The 17,608-nt window shown below is 38.1% G+C and overlaps 1 protein-coding gene across 2 annotated transcripts in view; it reads right to left on the bottom strand.

Moving 5' to 3' along the window:
* Window positions 1–7,030: 7,030 nt before the first annotated feature.
* Cpq (carboxypeptidase Q) overlaps window positions 7,031–17,608 on the bottom strand; it is a 435,107-nt gene continuing 424,529 nt past the window's right edge. For both annotated transcript variants that reach the window (XM_005381836.2, XM_005381837.2), the window contains one exon: window positions 7,031–7,530. In XM_005381836.2, the coding sequence (XP_005381893.1) occupies window positions 7,364–7,530 (167 nt within the window). In that variant the 3' untranslated portion in view covers window positions 7,031–7,363. The remainder of the gene's footprint in view (window positions 7,531–17,608) is intronic.

Below are 17,608 nucleotides of genomic sequence, written 5' to 3'. Positions count from 1 at the left end.
GTGTGAATGTTTATCTGTCAAATTTCAAGGCTACCGGAGGCTCTAACGACCAGGGAGAAGGTCTTTGCCTGCGGTTGAGTAACCGATTGATCGGAAGATCTCATTTGATGAGAGTGGAGTTGGTCTGTCTCAACCTCATTAACGATTGCCTCCCACTCTTCTTTCGGTTAATTGTGGAGCATCTAAGGGAGAGGAAAAAAAAAACAACAACAGACTTCAAAGGTAATTTCTCTCTGCTCTGAAAGCAGCCTGGGTTTTTCTGGTTTGATGGAGAGCTGAGAAGTAAGCATGCATCATTAATTTCTATGCAGCAAACATTCTTCACTTCGAATGGCAATTAGTGATAACATTTCTATCTCATGTCATGATGAGATTTTTATGCTAATCGTCACATAGCTGTAAATTAATCATTTGGGCACCGTTAGAGAAGATGTATATTTCATGAGACAGATATAGATATCAAGATGTGCTTGATATTTACTCAAGGTAAATGGGAAGCATCTCCAATTATTATGAAAGGAGCATACTGAGCAAATAGGACTGTGTGGCAATGTAATGTATGCAGTGTAGATGCATGAGAATTTTCAAAACAGTCTCGGTGTCATTAGTGTAATTATTGTGAGGAAGGTGGAACACTCCAGGGAACTCAAACTCCAAATCATTTATAGACACACACATACACACACACGCAAGAATTCTCAAAAACCACAACTTAACAATATCAAGGGCAAAATCAGCAGTTGACCTCCTTTTCCTCTAATTCTCCACTTTTTCTGCTCCAGAATTCACCCTTTTCATATTATACAATATTTAAATGGGCTTCTCTTCTCAATTTGCACTTATGTCTACTCAGCCAGATGCATCAGAAAAGCAACTTGACCTTAAAGTCAAATTGGAAATCAGCTGCATGTTTAGCAAACAGGTTACCACTTGGAGGATTCACCATTTCTTAGCAGATCAACAGTTCCTTTTACAGCAATTCATGGAAAAAAACAGAATTGTATTTAAAAATGCTTATTGCTATGGTCACTCAGTAACCCAGATCGGGCTTCAAGGCCAGCTAGCAGACCTTAGCAATTATAGTGTTCAAGTAGAGCTGTCATGAGAAAAACAACCTTACAAATCTTCTCTCCATATTTCCTCTTCTATATTTTCTTTTTCCAACTCCTATGTACTCTTTATACCTCCCCTACTATGAGTTTTACTGATATCCTCAGTCCTGTTATCCCCTAAACGTGAAACCATTCACACTGTCCCCCCAACCCAGTCCCATCACTCAGGAAGCCACAATCTTTGCTGCTATGATTTGGCCCCACATAATTATATTTTTGGCCAGAGAAATAGACAACTTTGTGGGAATAGGCAAAGGAATGGAGTCAGATCCATTTCCTCAGAGCCATTTAGAAGTAACTCTGGGTACTGACAATCCTACCCTAAACCTACCTAAATAACCTGTGCCGAAGGCAGGGGTAGAGAAAGGGTCTAGCTTTCTACTAAAATTAGATGGGTGCCATGACCCAGGAGGCAGTACGGGGGTGGGGAGACAACAATTTCCCAGCAGGTGGGAATTGGAGACCAGAATACAATTTTGTGATGATCGTTTCTCCTTTATACTTGCCCTGAAGCTTAAAATGTTTGAGTGAATACAGAATGGTTGGTGGTGGGCAGGGAAGATGGCACTGCCTTTGGAATCTCATCTGTGAGAATGTAAGAGTGCTGCTCTCAGGAGCCCCACACCCAGTAGGTGGAGCTCAGGAGTCAGGTTACTTTGTTATTCCTGAAGAAAACAGAAGAAATTGGGTCCCTTAGGACACAAAAGCCCCCTCTTTGGAAGCAAAGAAGAGGCAACCAGTCAGTCTACTACGAGGTTTTAGAAGTAAATATAAAATTGGATACAGATTGTTTCTAATTTACAATGGTTCAATGTAAGATTTTTTGACTTGACAATGGTATCAAAAGCAAGATGCATTCTGTAGAAATTGTACTTTGAACTTTGATTTTTCCCAGGCTGATGTTACATAATATGACAGTTTTTCTTGATGCTGGGCAGTGGCAGTGTAGCAGCCACATACTCATGAGGATAAATGGCCAATGCCTAGAATGTACAGTGTTGCAAAGCTGTGACATTTGCTAGCTTAGGTGTATTGAATGCATTTTTGACTCATATTTTTGACTTACAGTGAATGAGTTTATTGGGATGTACTCTTTTTTTCCCTTCTGTTTTTGCAGTATTGGGATTGAACCCAGGACCTTTACACTGAGCTATATATCCCCCCTTGTTTCTTTAAGACAAGGTCTTGCTAAGTTGCCAAATTGGCCAAAGTGGTCTCAAATTTGGGTTCCTCATCTTTGACCTCCCAGAGTGCTGGGATTACAGGCCTGGTTAGTTTTATTCAGTGTAACCTTAGCATAAGTCCAGGAGTAAATGTATAGTCTTTCTAGAAAATAACCCTTGAAATTTAAGAATAATTGCCATGTTAACCACAGGAAACCCTCCGATTCTGAAAATTTATAGATGCCATGAATTGGAAAAGGAACATGAGTGTAGGTATTAGACAAAGATTAGTGACCTGACATCAACCTCCTACCAAGAGTAACAAGAACCACCACACAGGTGTATGCACGAAACAGTTGCAAATCCAAATAAAATATGTGAAACAACAATTTCCAAAATTCCGACATCATGAAGGGCAGTGGTGCCTTAGCAACAGAAGGTAAATGGACGAGCCCATGATGGCCCTGGCTGCTTCAGTACAGTTTCTGGTTGTGCTGTGCACCGTGAATGGAGGAGAGGAGTCTCCACTGAGGTCAAGGTGGCTCAGTTCACAGGGCACAGCCTTGGAGAGGCGAGAGCTGCCCGGGGAGAGAACACCAGAGGTCCACAGAAGCTCTTCCTACATCCCCTCAGGTCTTCAGCTAACTACTGACCTGTGCGTGCATTTTAGGCAACTAACAGAGGCTGGGGGAAGACCCACCTGGAAGGAAGGGAGGGAATAATGCTAGGAAGACAGAAGTGGTTCTTGTTGCTTAGTAGAAGACCTTGTAATTCAGGAGGCATTGAACACTCAGAAGTACTGAGTCACAGTAGTGGGGCAGAACTAGCCTTACATGAAATATGGTGGTCATGTCATCTAATAGAGTATGGTTGAAGAATCAGGATGTGCTTTGTCAATCCAGCACGACCTAGAGAATTATTGTCTTTTATACTGAGTTGGAAGCCACCATTTTGTAAGCTGCACGATCACTGTGAATAAGTCAAAGGATTTCCTTGTGTGTTTTGAGGGCCACTGTTGTAGGAATTATTACTTACGTGGGTCTCGGAGTGGTGCCTTCCAAACCAAATTTCCATTTATGGCCCCTTATCTCCTACTGTGAAGACAGGGTAGGAATGCTGCCACCTGAAACACAATGGGCAGTTTCTGTATTTCCTGCCTAAGCCTTTTCCTCCTTGTTTTTTTTTCTTCTTAAATTGAATGAAGTCATTTTTCTGGCCTTTTTATTTTTAGTATTTAGAACTGTAAATTTGTCTCTAATAAGCCATCTACCTGGATTGTACAAGTTTTGTTATGGAGATTTTTTGTGTTGTTACTCAGTTCTAACTGTTGTAATTTTAATTGTGATTTCTCCTGTGTTTTTGGATTATTTAACAATCATTTATTAATTTCATTGTGTCATTTCTTATTTTCCAAACTTACGAGTTTTTTAAAAAAGTTGATTGATGGTGGTGTGGTCACTGAATGTGCCAAATTTTGTTGAGCATTTTTTTCTCATTCTATTTGTTGGATGGGGTGGTTTTATTATTTTACATTTATAGCTATTTGGGGGTTTGTCTTAGAAAACAGCATTCACACTTCACTTAGCAACACCTAAAGTTAGACAGTATCTTTATTTTCTTCTGGGGGCAACGTAAGGATCTTAGAACAGTAATTCCAGTAGCTTCCTTTCTTATTCTAGTATAGTCTTTCTTATTCTATTCAAGTATCTTTCTTTAAGTATTTTCTTTCCATCTTGTTTTCTTTTCCAATACATACCATGCGATCAATATTGTCTTATTAGTCCATTCTTGTTTAAAAGTTTCCACCTTTTTAGCTGTTAATTTCTATCAGGCTGGTAGGTTGAGATGGTCAGTCAGGACAATAAGCCAAGGTGAAAGTAATCAGCCCTAATCACTTACTGAGATAGGATAAACACAAGGCAAAAATAGGCAGTCATCTTACTGCTGAACAGCCCCAACAAAAGGCTCCTGACATTTTATGGACAGAGTACTGAAGGGAGGGAGACAGCAGTTAGAATTGGAATAGAACTAACAGTGGAGGAAAGTGTCTTCTTTATAAGTTAAGGAGGCCTCCTGGAGGTATCCGGGCTAAGAATGCAGCCACACAATGAGAGTGGCTGGCCCAAGGCCTTGACTGCCACTTCTTAATTCTCTCTGGAAAACCACTTCTTTTCAATAAGTGCAGATATATACCTAGATAATTGTCTCTTAGCACGTTGAGATATCCCACTATTTTCTGTTGCTATTAAGAGGTTAACTGTGTCACTTTTAATAGTTTTGCTTTGTTTTGTTTATGTCTGTGATGTTGGTATGTTGCTATTGTTCTTTTTTTTTTTTTTTGGTTTTTCTCCGGTACCGGGAACCGAACTCACCACCTTGCGCTTGCCAGGTAGGCGCTTTGTCGCTGAGCTAAATCCCCAGCCCCTCTTTTTTTTTTTTTTACTACTCTTTAAAATAAAAATATTGAAAAATATTCATCCTTGCTCTCTTACTTCAGAGATTTTCTCTTTGTTTTTTTGTGGCCTGTAATTTCTCCATGTCTTTTCATTCATGCTGTCTAAAATTATTGGGTTTCTTGATTGCATGGATTTGTGTATTTCATGATTTCCTAACATTTTTAATTATTTCTTCAGATAAGTCTTTGTCTCATTTTTTTCTGGAACCTAATTAAATACATGCTAATAAATACAATATACTGTCCTTCATATTTCTTAAACTCACTTCATATTTTATAAATTTTCTCTTTTTGTGATAAATTCTCCATAATGTCTTCAATGTTACCTTCCAGTTAATGACTTCTTGCTAAATTAGTCCATTAAGGTTTTACATTTCCATTATAAGAGTTTATATTTATAGATGTTCTTTTTTGATCTTGTTACAGTATACTTATTCATTTTTATAGTTCTTTGTTTTTTATTTTTAATTCTTTGTTTGTTTCCTTAGACATGGATGTAGTTGTACAAATTCTCAACCTAAAAATTCCAAATGTCAGAGATACTATAGGTTAATTCTGTTGTTTTTGGTTGCCTTTGATTAGACTGTTATGGTTCTTGCTTTGTTTTTTTAAAATTTTGATTGTGAATGTATATGTTTTGTAACTTTATATGAGAGAATCACTTTAGACTCTCTACTTAGCATTTATTCACTCATGGTAGTTTCCCTTGAAGTCCTCAGAGATATTTTAGTTCATTATTTTACTGAGATAAAATCTTTTTGGGTCTCACTTTTATAGGGGTTTTCTAGTGCCCTTAATGTGCCAGATTTTTTTTTTTTTTTACAGTCCTCTAATCCCAGAAGATTTGCAAAAATAGGATTTAAGATTTTTACATTCTTTATATTTTCTCAAAGGCAAAGCTGGTTTAATGTTCCCTATATCTTTCTTGGTAAATGTTTTCATCTTTTACTTAATATCTTTTACTTTTTCACCAGTTCATTCATATATTTAAGAAAGTGTTTCTCAAATGCTATCTAGTAGTATTAGTTATTTTCAGTATAAAGTTCAGTCTGGGTGCTGGTCTGCTATCTTGCCAGAAATAAAAAATTCTTTTCTGTTCTTCAGTTCTTTAAATTTTTTGTGGCACTTAAACTGTGTCAACTTAATTGGCTTGGGAGCAACCTAGGGGATTAGAAAAGTACACTTCTGGGTGTGTGTGGGTACTATATATGGTCCTCGGCCTGTTCCTCTCTGGTGCTATTCTCCTGCTCTACTTCCCACCACTAAGCAGCTTTGAGCTAAGCAGCTTTGCTTTATCGCAACTTTCCACCAGATGTTTCTGCATTGGAGCCAGCTGATGATAGACTGACTCCTCTGGAACTGTGAGCCAAATAAACTTTAAATTGTGGCTGTTAGGTATTTGGTACCAGTGACCAGAAAGCTAACTAACACATTAGTATACTAATAAAATTGATAATTTGTCTTCTCCTGGCAATCTAATTACATTGCGTGAATATTAGACCTTGTGATGTTATCTCGTGGCTCTTTGATGGATTATTCATTCCAGCATTCCCCCCCCTCTATTCTTTCTTCTTTTGTTGTTTCAATTTGGATTTTTATTGATCTATGGTCAAGTTCTCTGATTCTTTCCTCAACCTTATCCACTCTGCTCATGAGCCCAACAAAGAATTTTTTATCTCTGGCATTGTAGTTTTTATTTCAACATTTAAATTTGGCTCTTTTTTTCAGTTTCCTTTCCTGAAATTTTGTTCTGTTAGTGTGAGTAATGCATGCTCTCCTCTTCTACACCCTTAGTCAGTTATGTTAAACTCCCTGTCTCCTCATTCCAACTTCTGGATCATCTCTTAGTCTGGTTCTATTAATTGCCTTTTTTCTTGACCATGAGGGTTTTTTTTTTTTCCCTGTTGTTGTTTGTTTGTATATTTTTTCCTCTGTGTTTTGTAAATTTTTATTGAATGCTAGGGATTGTGTGAGGAAGAATAGGAGAGACTGAGGAGTGGATGATGATCAGTGATCTTGCTCTGTAGAATCCCATGAATAATTTTTGGCCTCTCTAGGCTTCAACCTTAACAAAATGTAAACAAGTCCCAACTTCACAAAAATGTGTGAAACGTGTAAAATATAACACAGATTACACATTTTGGATTTTTTTCAAAATATCTTTTGGTATTTGAATATCTTTTCTTCTAACTTAAATGTCGTATATTTCATTAAAAATTAGTAGAATATAAAAACGTACAAATTAGAAAGCCAAGTGCCGCTATCTATTAAATTAAGCATTACTCCATCAATGAATAACATAAACCACAAAATCAATCTCATTATATTTAATATTTATAAATGGGCACATAAAAGGTGGTCTTCTGTTGTTTATTTTTTTAGTAGAAACAATACTTTGAAAAGGCGATTTAAAGAAATACCCTTACTGTGGCCCTTACTGTATATGGATTCTACATAGTAGTAGGAATCATCTCTTATTCTAGAAACAATTTAGAAAGTACCAAGAAAGGAGAAAACAAAGTATGCAAAAGACTCATGCTTTGAAGATGAATCAGATAAAACTTATGTGAAGAGGAGTTTTCTGAAGCTGCAGGATTCCTGGCCAGGATTCCATGCCCTCTTGCTTGGTCTTTTTAGGACCTGGGCAGCATTTCTTCCATGTCTGCAACGACATAAGAGACAACAGCCCAAACAGCAGCAGCAATGTTCATCTGCTCTGGATCCATGGCAGTCATGGTGTCTCCGTGGGAGTGATGGAACTGGAAATATTTATACAACATACCATCATAGAGACTGGCTCCTGTGGAGAGAAAAGAAAGAATCTGAGTGGTGTTTCTGACAGGCCCTGGTCAGAAAGCACTGTTACTCTCGCCCTTTCCCTCTTGTCTGCTCCTAATGTACTTGTCACACTGGGAAAATAATTACTTTCCTAGACTCTCTTGCAGCAAGAAATGGCCACATGACAACGTCATGCCTACGAGGATGAGTAGCAGGCTGTGGGAGAGTTCTAGGACAGCCTTTACTTTCCTGACAAAGACTTAGGAAAATGTCCCTAATGCTGCATTAAAGATAGATGAGAAGTTTTAAGCTTCAAGGGACAAAAAGCCCCTACACTAAAACCAATGGAAAGACAGAGGAGACTGGCTTTAGAAACACTGCTAACTACTGAACAGATTCAGCACTGCCTCCTTCTGTTCTTGCCATATGAGGGAAATACACTTTTATTTGTATTAGTAACCAACGCACAAGTCCTTGTATTCATAAAAAGAAAAGACAGCACCTTTTTGTATCTTTAATAGTGAGATAGATGTTCTTTTTGAATACAAAAAAAGTCAATACTACCCCTTTGCTCAAGTTTTCCTTCTCAAATCACACATTTACTCCTGCAGTCATGAAATCCCTAGCAACCTCCAAGGACAGGAGCAGGAGTCTCTGCCTCACTTAAAAGCTTTCTTCTCACTTTTACTAGTTTTAGCCTTGAATCGGAGCCTCGGGGAAACTTCCTGTCTTACTCATCCTTGAAAACTAGACCCATCTTGTGGGTTCTACCACAGTTCCTTAGCCTCTAGCAATTTGTTTTATTGTGAAATACACCACGGAAGATTGTAGAGAACATAAATGTATACTACCACTAGACAACATAAAATGTACATGTATGTCCCTAATTCAACCCGAGAAAGATACTTCCTGATGCCTGAAGCCCAATTTTTGCTCTCCTCTCTCCCATGTACATTATCTCTTTCTCCTACCGGTACCCACAATACTGTCCTGCTTGTATATTAATTACTCCTTGTTTTTCTTTGTAGTTTTATCAAGCATGCATAAGCATGCACACATGTACACAACTATGACTACAGTATTGTCAGTTTCTGAACTGTATATTCCAGACACAGTTATTTTTACATCTTGCTTTTATTTTCACTCAATATGTAAGATTTATCTGTCCTCATATAAGTCTTAGTGTTTTCATTTTTTTCTGGATTTTTTTTCTCATTGTTTTATCTATTTTTCCAACAATGGCATTTAGGTTTCTCCTGTTAATAAGCTACTATTAAACGTTCTCAAGAGTGGAGTTGCTGGGCTGCAGAGCAGGGGTGTATTTAATTCTACTGTGTAATTTCAAAATATTTTCCTTTTCAATGTATGCCTCCACTGTCAGTACATGAGTCTTTATCTTGCTTCACATCCTCTCCAGCACTTGGTATTATCAAAGAAATTTTTGCTACTCCAGTAAGTGTAAAATGTTACTTCATTATTATTAAAAAATTCTTATGGATATCAAGCTTATACTCTCAAATCAATTTTGTGGTGATTATATTTTCTGTTTTGTGAAATGCCTGTTTAGACTTTTGCCCTTTTCCAATTGATTTACTTGTCTGTTTCTTATTGATTGTGGGAGTTCTTGACATGCTGTCTTGGTTACTTTTCTCTCTTTGCTAAGACAAAATACTTGATGCCCAAAGTAAAGAGGGAAAGGTTTATTTAGCTCACAGTTTGTGGAGGTTTCACTCCATACTTGGCTGGCTCCAAGGCAGAGTGGCACAGGACAAGGCAGAGAACAATAGTTCCTGGCAGCAGAAAACAGCAAAAGCAGAAAGAGCAAAAAGGGAGGAGCAGCAGAGAGCAAGCCTCTTTCCTTCCCTTATATTGTAATGCAAACTACCTGCCCCAGGGTTGGTGTAGCACTTGTACCCATAATCCCAGCGCTGGACCATGAATCAATCATAAACTCTAGAAGCCCACTCCATGACTGCATGAGGCTTTGGGGGGACATCTAGACACAAATCATAACAATGTGTTTGATACTAATTTTCTGTTGGCATCAAAATTTAGATGTATAATTTGCCAGTTTGTGGCTCATCATTTTTTCACTAAGTGTGTATTTTGATGAATAAATATTCTTGATTTTGATGTAGTTGAATGTGTGAATTGTTTCCTTTATGATTTATTCTTTACATTTCTTTTTAAGAAATGCTTCCCTACTCTTGCATCATAAAGATACTGTCCTATGTTGTATTCTGAAAATTTTAAAGTTTTCAAGGTCTCCATTCACTTAGAATTAGGATGGATTCTTGTGTAGGATGTGTTTTTTTTTTCAGTTGTCCAGAAACATTTATTAACTAGTACATTCTCTTTCCTCATTAATCTGCAGCATCAGTTTTGCCATATATCAAGCTCCTTATTTCTGAATGCTTGGTTTTGGTGGATTCTGTAGCAGTGGTCTGTTTGCTGGTCTCTGTGGTACCACAACACTGTCTCAATTGCTGGTGCTTTTGCATCCTTGATGTCCGGTAGGGCAGGTCCCTGCCCCCACCTCTCCCTCTTCCTTTGGGAGTCTTCTTCACTTCTTAAGCATTGGTTCTTCCAGATAAACTTCAGAATCATTTTATAGGGCTGGAAATATAGCTCAGTGGCAAACACAAGGTCCTGAGTTCAATTCCCGGTACCAAAAAAACACCCCTCCCCCCCAAAAAAAACCAGACTCATTTATAATTCTACAAAGAAATGTTCTTGTATTTTGGCAGGATTGTGTTAATCTATATGTCAACTTGGGGAGGATTTTGCATCCTTTTTTCAGATATCGTCTTCTTATACACAAAATGGTGTGTTGGTGTGTTTCCTTTATTAAAGTTTTCTACAACATCTTTGAAGTTTCATAGCATAGCCTTGCCCACTTTTTGGTAGTTTTCTTTCCTTGACAGTTAATATCTCGTGTTCTTGCAAATCACAAAGTTTTTAAATATTTTCCCTTTCTGTATGTGATTATCTAGTTTTAGTGACAAGGATACATCTGATTCATAAAATGGAGCCCCTTCCTTTGTCTACATTCTCAGATAGCTTATGTAAGATTAAAATTACTTCTTGATTATTTTCTAGATCTGTTTTACAAAACCACCTAAGTCTAATGCTTTCTTTATTGGTAACAATTTTAACTAATGATTCGATCTTTTTCATTAAACTATTTAGGGATTTTAGACGTTTTAAATTAACTTTGGAGATTACATTTTGCTAGAAATTTGTGAGTTTTGTTCAAAATAATCAGGAAAAAGTGGCAAACAGCACCCTTATTTTTATTTTTGACAGTGACTGCCGCATCTACAGTGATGTCACATTTTTGTTTCTGGCATGGTTGCCAATGCCTTCTCTTTTTGGCTAATATAACTTGTCATAAAGTTTTCATTTTTATTGGTCTCTTGGAGGGAAATGATGACAACTCTGGGCTCTTTGGATACTTTCTATTATGTAGTAGCTTTTCTTTCATTGATTTCTTTTCTTAGAATATTTCCCTTCTTTCTTTGGGCTTGTTTTTTTTCCCTCTAATTTTGTGAATTGAATGCTCAGTTTATTACTTTGCAGAATTCCTCTGTCTCTAGCATAAGAAGTAGGACAATACTCTTCCCTAATACTGATTTAACATCCCCCATTCAGATTAGAACTTTCATGATTATTCAGTGCTCCAGAGTTATTAGTCCATAAGTTCAGGCTTTCCTTCAACTCATGAGTTAGCATGTTCTTTAATTTTCAAAATTATTATGTTTTATTATTTTTTACTATTCGTTTTTAATTTAATTGTCATATAGTGGGGGTTTTATGTTACAGATTCTTAGAATTTTGTTGAGATGTACTCAGTAGCCTATTATATTATGTGTTTTCATAAATATTCCATGTTTACTAAGTCAAAAGAATGTGCTAGTGGCGTTCCATGTATGTCCATGAGATCAAGCTTGTCAATTATGTTCTTCAAATCTTTTATCTCCTTTTTACCTTACCATCTATCTGATTTATCAATTTTTAGAGAAAAGTGTGAAATGTCCTTTTTTGATTTTGGATGTTTCCTTTTCCTGTAGTTCTAACAATTTCTTTTTAATATCTGTCATGGTTATGCTCTTAGGGGTACATAAATTTAGTATTCTAGCTTCCTGGTAAATTAAAATTTTATTAATGTGTAGTCCTTCTTTTCATACGTACAAATACCTTTATATTTAAGTCTTTCTTTTCATAATATGTGATATAACCACACCACACCTGCTTCCTTTTGTGGTGTATTACCCCAGTATGTCTTTTCCCATCATTTTACTTGTAAACTTTCTCTGTCCATGCCTTTTCAAGGGCTTCTCTTCTCAATACTTTATATTTGAGTTTTAAAAATATAATAGTCTTCAATTTTTAGCTGGAGGGAATAATCCATTCATGTAGATTGTAATTCTTGTTGAGTTGAATTTATTTATTCTATCTTAGTCTTGGCTCTTTGTTAATTGTGCTTTCTAAGTTTCTTCCTCTTCCCACTTTCTTTTCTTCTTTGGGGTTCATTTGTTTCCCATTGTAAATACCTCCCTCTTCCCAAGTCTAGTAGTTTGGAAGCTAAGTACTTCATTTCAAGTTGGTCAACAGAGAACTTGGACATTGCAGGTTACATATGTATATCAACAAGGCTAAAGTTAATCCATATTTTAAAGACACCAGGAGCCCCATATTTTGCACCTGTCCCAGATGAACTCACTGCTCCTTAAAACCCATGTTCTAGCCAAATGGAAGCTGGAACACAAATGCCAACCTACAAAATTTTCTTACTTCTCTAGATTCTCACTTTACCATTTTTTTATCTCCAAGAAATTCTCCTACTTTGCCTCCTACTAAGTCATGTATTATAAAAAGACAATTTTTTTTATCCAATAATTATTTGGAGGAGGAAGAGGGACCTCTCTTTCTTTCTTTCTTTCTTTCTTTCTTTCTTTCTTTCTTTCTTCCTTCCTTCCTTCCTTCCTTCCTTTCTACTTTAAAGAGAAAAAAATAATAAAATGACAGCAAGGACAAAAACAATAAAAACAATACAGGATTTCAAAACAAGATGATAGGAATTAGCAGTGGTCATTATATTACATACTGTTATCTTCAGCGAAGTTGCTCAGATTACCAGATGTAAGAATGCAAAATTGATTAAACAATTTAAGTGAATAAAAAGTAATAAAAAACATTGGAAAAGATACATAGCCTCATTAAACACTACGGTAGGAATTCAACAATGGTTGTTATATTGCATATTGTTGTCTCCAAATTAGTTGTTCAGATTATCAGATATAAGCATGAAAAGTTGTTCAAAAAAAATTGAAGCATTAACTGTTCCTTTCAATAAACCAATAGACATCAGCAGTACAATTATGCCAGCTATCCATATATCTATATCTATATCTATATATCTTCCTTCTTTCTTTTCTCCTTTCCCTCATCCCAGTTGTTTCTTACCTTTGAGCAATTTCTTTCCCTTTCATAATATCTATTGTACCTTTTGGGTTTTGTTTACTCTTTCAGGTTCTTACACTAGGGAGATAATACAGTGTTTATACATGCAGGTCTGATTTATTTGACTTATGAGTGTGGTCTTTAGTTGTATCCATTTACCTATGAAAGTCTCGAGTTTATCTTTCTTTACAGCTGAATAATACTCCATTGTATAAAAATACCACATCTGTTTTATCCATTCCTCTGTTGATGGATATTTGGATTATTTCCAAGATTTAGCTATGACAAATTGTGCTGCTATAAACATGGGTGCACATATATCACTCTGGTATGATGTTTTCAATCTTTCTTTCTTTCTTTCTTTCTTTCTTTCTTTCTTTCTTTATTTCTTTCTTTCTTCCTTTCTTCCTTTCTTCCTTCCTTTCTTCCTTCCTTCCTTCCTTCCTTCCTTCCTTCCTTCCTTCCTTCCATCCTTCCTTCCTTCCTTCCTTCCTTTTGGTACTGGGAATCAAAATCAGGACCTTATGCTTGCCAGGCAGGTGCTGTGTTACTGAGCTACATCCCCAGCAGGGAAGAGGGATGTTTCTATGAACTTCTTTTATTTTTTTTTCCAGTACAGGGAATCAAGCTCATGACCTCACACTTTCCAGGCAGGAGCTGTGCCACTGAGCTAAATCCCCAGCCCTCTATGAACTTCTGATAACCACATAGCTGGATTTCTCTTCTCCCATGTCCTGTCCTGTATATTGGACATGGTCATTGCTCCTGAGACCTCCACTGCTGCAAGATGTTGCCTGGATTTTCTCTATCTTGTTTATAAAGCTTTATGCAAGCTCCCCCCTAATTATTCCCACCAAGACTTTGTCCTGGAGTGGAGTCTCTGTCTCCCTTTTACACATTTGTACATACTGAGTTTAGCTAGAGCACTATTAAACATAACATAAGCTATGAGGCAAAAAAAAAAAAAAGTAGTAGAGAGGAATGCTGAACCATTACCTTTGACAATAGTGCCCATACCTGTTGGCAAATATCTAAACTAGAGTGTGTTGACACTAAACCTTTCATCCTTGTTTAGAAGGCTTTTTCCTGTGCAGTGATTTTCTTTCTAAACTAGTAAAACATGTCTTCCATTAGTCCAGAAGCATGGAAAAGGTGGAATCTCATCACGCAGTCTGGTAACATAAAAGCATCAGTAGGTGGGCTGGAGTTAAAGTCCTCAGCTTTCTAAAGGGTAAGTCCAGTTCAGCTGGACACTCACTGAGTTGCTACAGAGTTCTCGGCAGTTGGTTAAGGCCCGAGACAGATGTATAGGTAAACAGATACAATTTCTGCTCTCAAGAGCTTATTCTGAAGTGGGAGCGCAGAAAATGTGTACACAAGAAATGCTAACACAGTTTTCTGTGTGCTACAAGAAATGGACAAAGAAATGGTGGTGAACTGATGTCACTGAAAGACTTTTCTGACCCCTAGACTAAGTTTCAGGCTGTATGCTTTCTGTGTTGGCTTTTACCATAATCATACCATCCTTGGTGAGAACTGTTTGTTTCACATATTTCCCTTGGTATATCATAAACTCCCGGAAGGCAGGGCTTCTGTTTTTTTCCACATTCTGTCATCAATACCTAGCACCAAATAGAAGGTGAAAGTATATTTTCTGACTGAGTGAAAGCCAATTTTATGATCAAACTAGGCTGAGAGGATGCTGTATCAGTCAGAACCCTTATCACAGAGGACATTTCAAAAAAGAAACTTGGAGAAAGGATTATTCATAATGAACAGTCAGGGTTAAATAAAAGCAATAAAGAATGCAGAAACACCCTAGTTCTAGCAAAAATGGAGAGCCATTGCCATCCTCATAATGACCTCAAGGGGTGGGGGAGAGAGAGAGAGAGAGAGAGGGAGAGAGAGATGGGGGGATCCGTATACAATTATTGCAGCCCAGGTAAAATAGCTATAGCTACCATATAGCAGGTATAGAGAAGAGCTGCGGCTATTTGTAGAAGTCAGGGATTTTAGTTCTGGCTGGTGCCTCTCAATATCCTTCTGGGTTCCTCTTGGCCAAATCTAATCATAAGCAGAGTCCAAAGGGACTTGTTAACGTAGTTCACCTCCCGGGGCACCCAGGATAGAGAAAGATGAGAAATGACACATCCTTAAAGGAGAATCCTGACACACTGTGGTAAAAGAGAATGTCCAGCACAAATATTCAGGATGTCAGCAGATAGATACAGGCCCAGGTATTCCAGGTGAATAGAATGTGTTGGCATTCCAATTTGGGTAATGTGGGGATACCTCAGGCTAATTAATGGCAGACTAATGGCAACCAACTATGGAAGGTCCAAAATGTAAGGTTGAAAGGAGGCTGATGTAGTTCTTACATGTGAAGCCCTGGACAGAGCACAGGGAAGGAAGGCAGGGTAACTGCAGCTGCACCTCAGGGAGGTGCTCCAGGTCGGGGAGGAGGGGTCACATGGACAGTGAGAAGTCAGTTGGTGAAAAGGTACAGGCTGTGGGATAGGTGCAGGGCCAGGTGATTACATCTCAGCTTCTGAAACTCAAAGTAAGGCATGCTGATGAAGATAAGCACACTTTCCTGTGGAAAGGCCAAAAGTTCGTTTTAAAACCAGAAGTTTCTTTACGCCACAAGCTCACAGCACACTCACAAAGGAAAAAAATCTCTGTGTGTAGCTGGAGGCATTTTAACAGAAAGCGTGACATTTCAGAATTAGCTGAAGCTGGTAGGGAGCACACACTTTCTAGACTCCAGAGAGCACCAAGTGAATGTCAAATTCATGCACAAATTAAGGACAGAGTCAAGAAATTCAGAGGATGGAAGTCACCAGGGGTGCATGGAGGGCACACGGGAATCTCAGATCTAAGGAACAAGAAAGGGACATTTAATTTCAGCAGAGTGTGGCTCATGTGAGGCTGTTTTCCTTCTACTTAGACCTTCTTAAAGACACTGCATGGTGGCGAACAGAAAAGGACTCCAAATTCCATATTGAAAAAATAGAGGCAAAATTATTTGTGTATGTCCTCTGCAGGCCTCCAAAATTCCCCGTCTGTCTCAGGCTGAAGGAATTTGACTGCCAGATGGATGGGCATTTGGCCGCTTCCCTTTAGAACCAGGGACTTAAGGAAGGCATTTCCTCAGAGAACATCCAAGTTCCCACGAACATTCTGCAGAACCAAGCCATTGCTGAAGATCCGCCGCCTCCAGTGAGGACCCTGACGTGCACGGGAGTAGGGCGGGCGGCCTGTCTGCAATTCCAAAGGGACATCTAATCAGTGATAGTTACTGATCTGAAAGACCAGCAAGGAGGGAGTGCCTACATTTCAATTTCTGAGAGCCCCTTCTGTGGCAGGGTGGGAGAACGTTAATGATCTCCAGGGATAAATTGCACAGTGTCTTTTGACAGGTATACGAGCATTGAACAGGAAATCATAAAATGCCTTTCAGAAATAGACAGCTGGTGGAAGGAGGCTGCTCTGAAGGCCAGTATTCTTCCCTGGAACAAAGTACACCATTGTTAGGGCAGTTGTCCATTAGGAAATTATCTCCAAGGAAGCCTTGGAAATGTAAGGACATGAAGACACACCCTTCATCGTCAGCTAAGCATGGAGAGGGAGCTGAGAAAACATTGATTTAGAGGCAAGGTCCAGGTTCAAATTCAAACTCTTCTGCTGAATAACTGGGAGACTTGAATGAATCAGGCAAGGCCATTCACCTTTCCTTTTAAAGATGCTTGTGCGGATTAGGAAATACTCAGTTAACTCTATTGTAGCCACTGCATATTCAACAAGGATGGCCCAGAATAGCCACCGCTGCATGACCAGTGAACTATAACCTGAGGGATTTAAAATTCTGATTTAATAAATCAAAGTTTGATGATCATCAGCTAAACCATGAGGTCTATTCTATGTGACCCTGCCTTGACCCTGATTTGGGTTATTTTCACTCTTCTTCCTTTCCTTTTCCCTTCTTCTTCTCCTTCTGTGAGTCTTTCTTGTAAACACTCACTTCACAGAAAATATTTCCCAGCTGTGCTGCTGGGTGGTGACCAGCCAGTGACTATTGTAAGAAATACCCAAGCTGCCCCGTGCTGTTCACAGCAGATTTCAGTCTTCACAGGGAGACTGTAGTAATGACTGTGGTCTGTGAGGATGTCAGAACAAACCTGGATACCGGCTAAGAGTTGAAGAAGTGGGTAGACAAACATACAAAGATTTGCGTAGGTTCCTTGACTCTCATTCATACATAATCAATGGGGTTTTGTGTACAAAAATTAAGCAATTTGTGTTATGAGACATTTTTGAAAAACATTTGAAAGCTTTGAAAGTTTCAAGTCAAGACTGTTGATTTAGTGCACATACTGGCCACTCAGGATGCCCTCATGGGCCAGCAGCTGTGGAAAATCCATTTCTCTGTTATAAACAGATCTTAAGCATTCTGGGATATGCAGTTTAATTGCAATGGAATATGTTACAGACATCCCCCTGATCATAATAATTATGGGTTTACAGAAGGATGTTACATTCTTAACATATTCCTGCAAGAAAATTTAGTATTCCTAGCATCCATAAAGTGCTAAAAACACATGTAAAATTTAATTACAGTTATGTTTTTCAGCAACGTT

The sequence above is a fragment of the Chinchilla lanigera genome, unplaced genomic scaffold (assembly GCF_000276665.1).
Source record: "Chinchilla lanigera isolate Chin_1 unplaced genomic scaffold, ChiLan1.0 scaffold00016, whole genome shotgun sequence".
Taxonomy (NCBI): Eukaryota; Metazoa; Chordata; class Mammalia; order Rodentia; family Chinchillidae; genus Chinchilla; species Chinchilla lanigera.
This window is presented reverse-complemented; position numbering and strand designations above follow the sequence as displayed.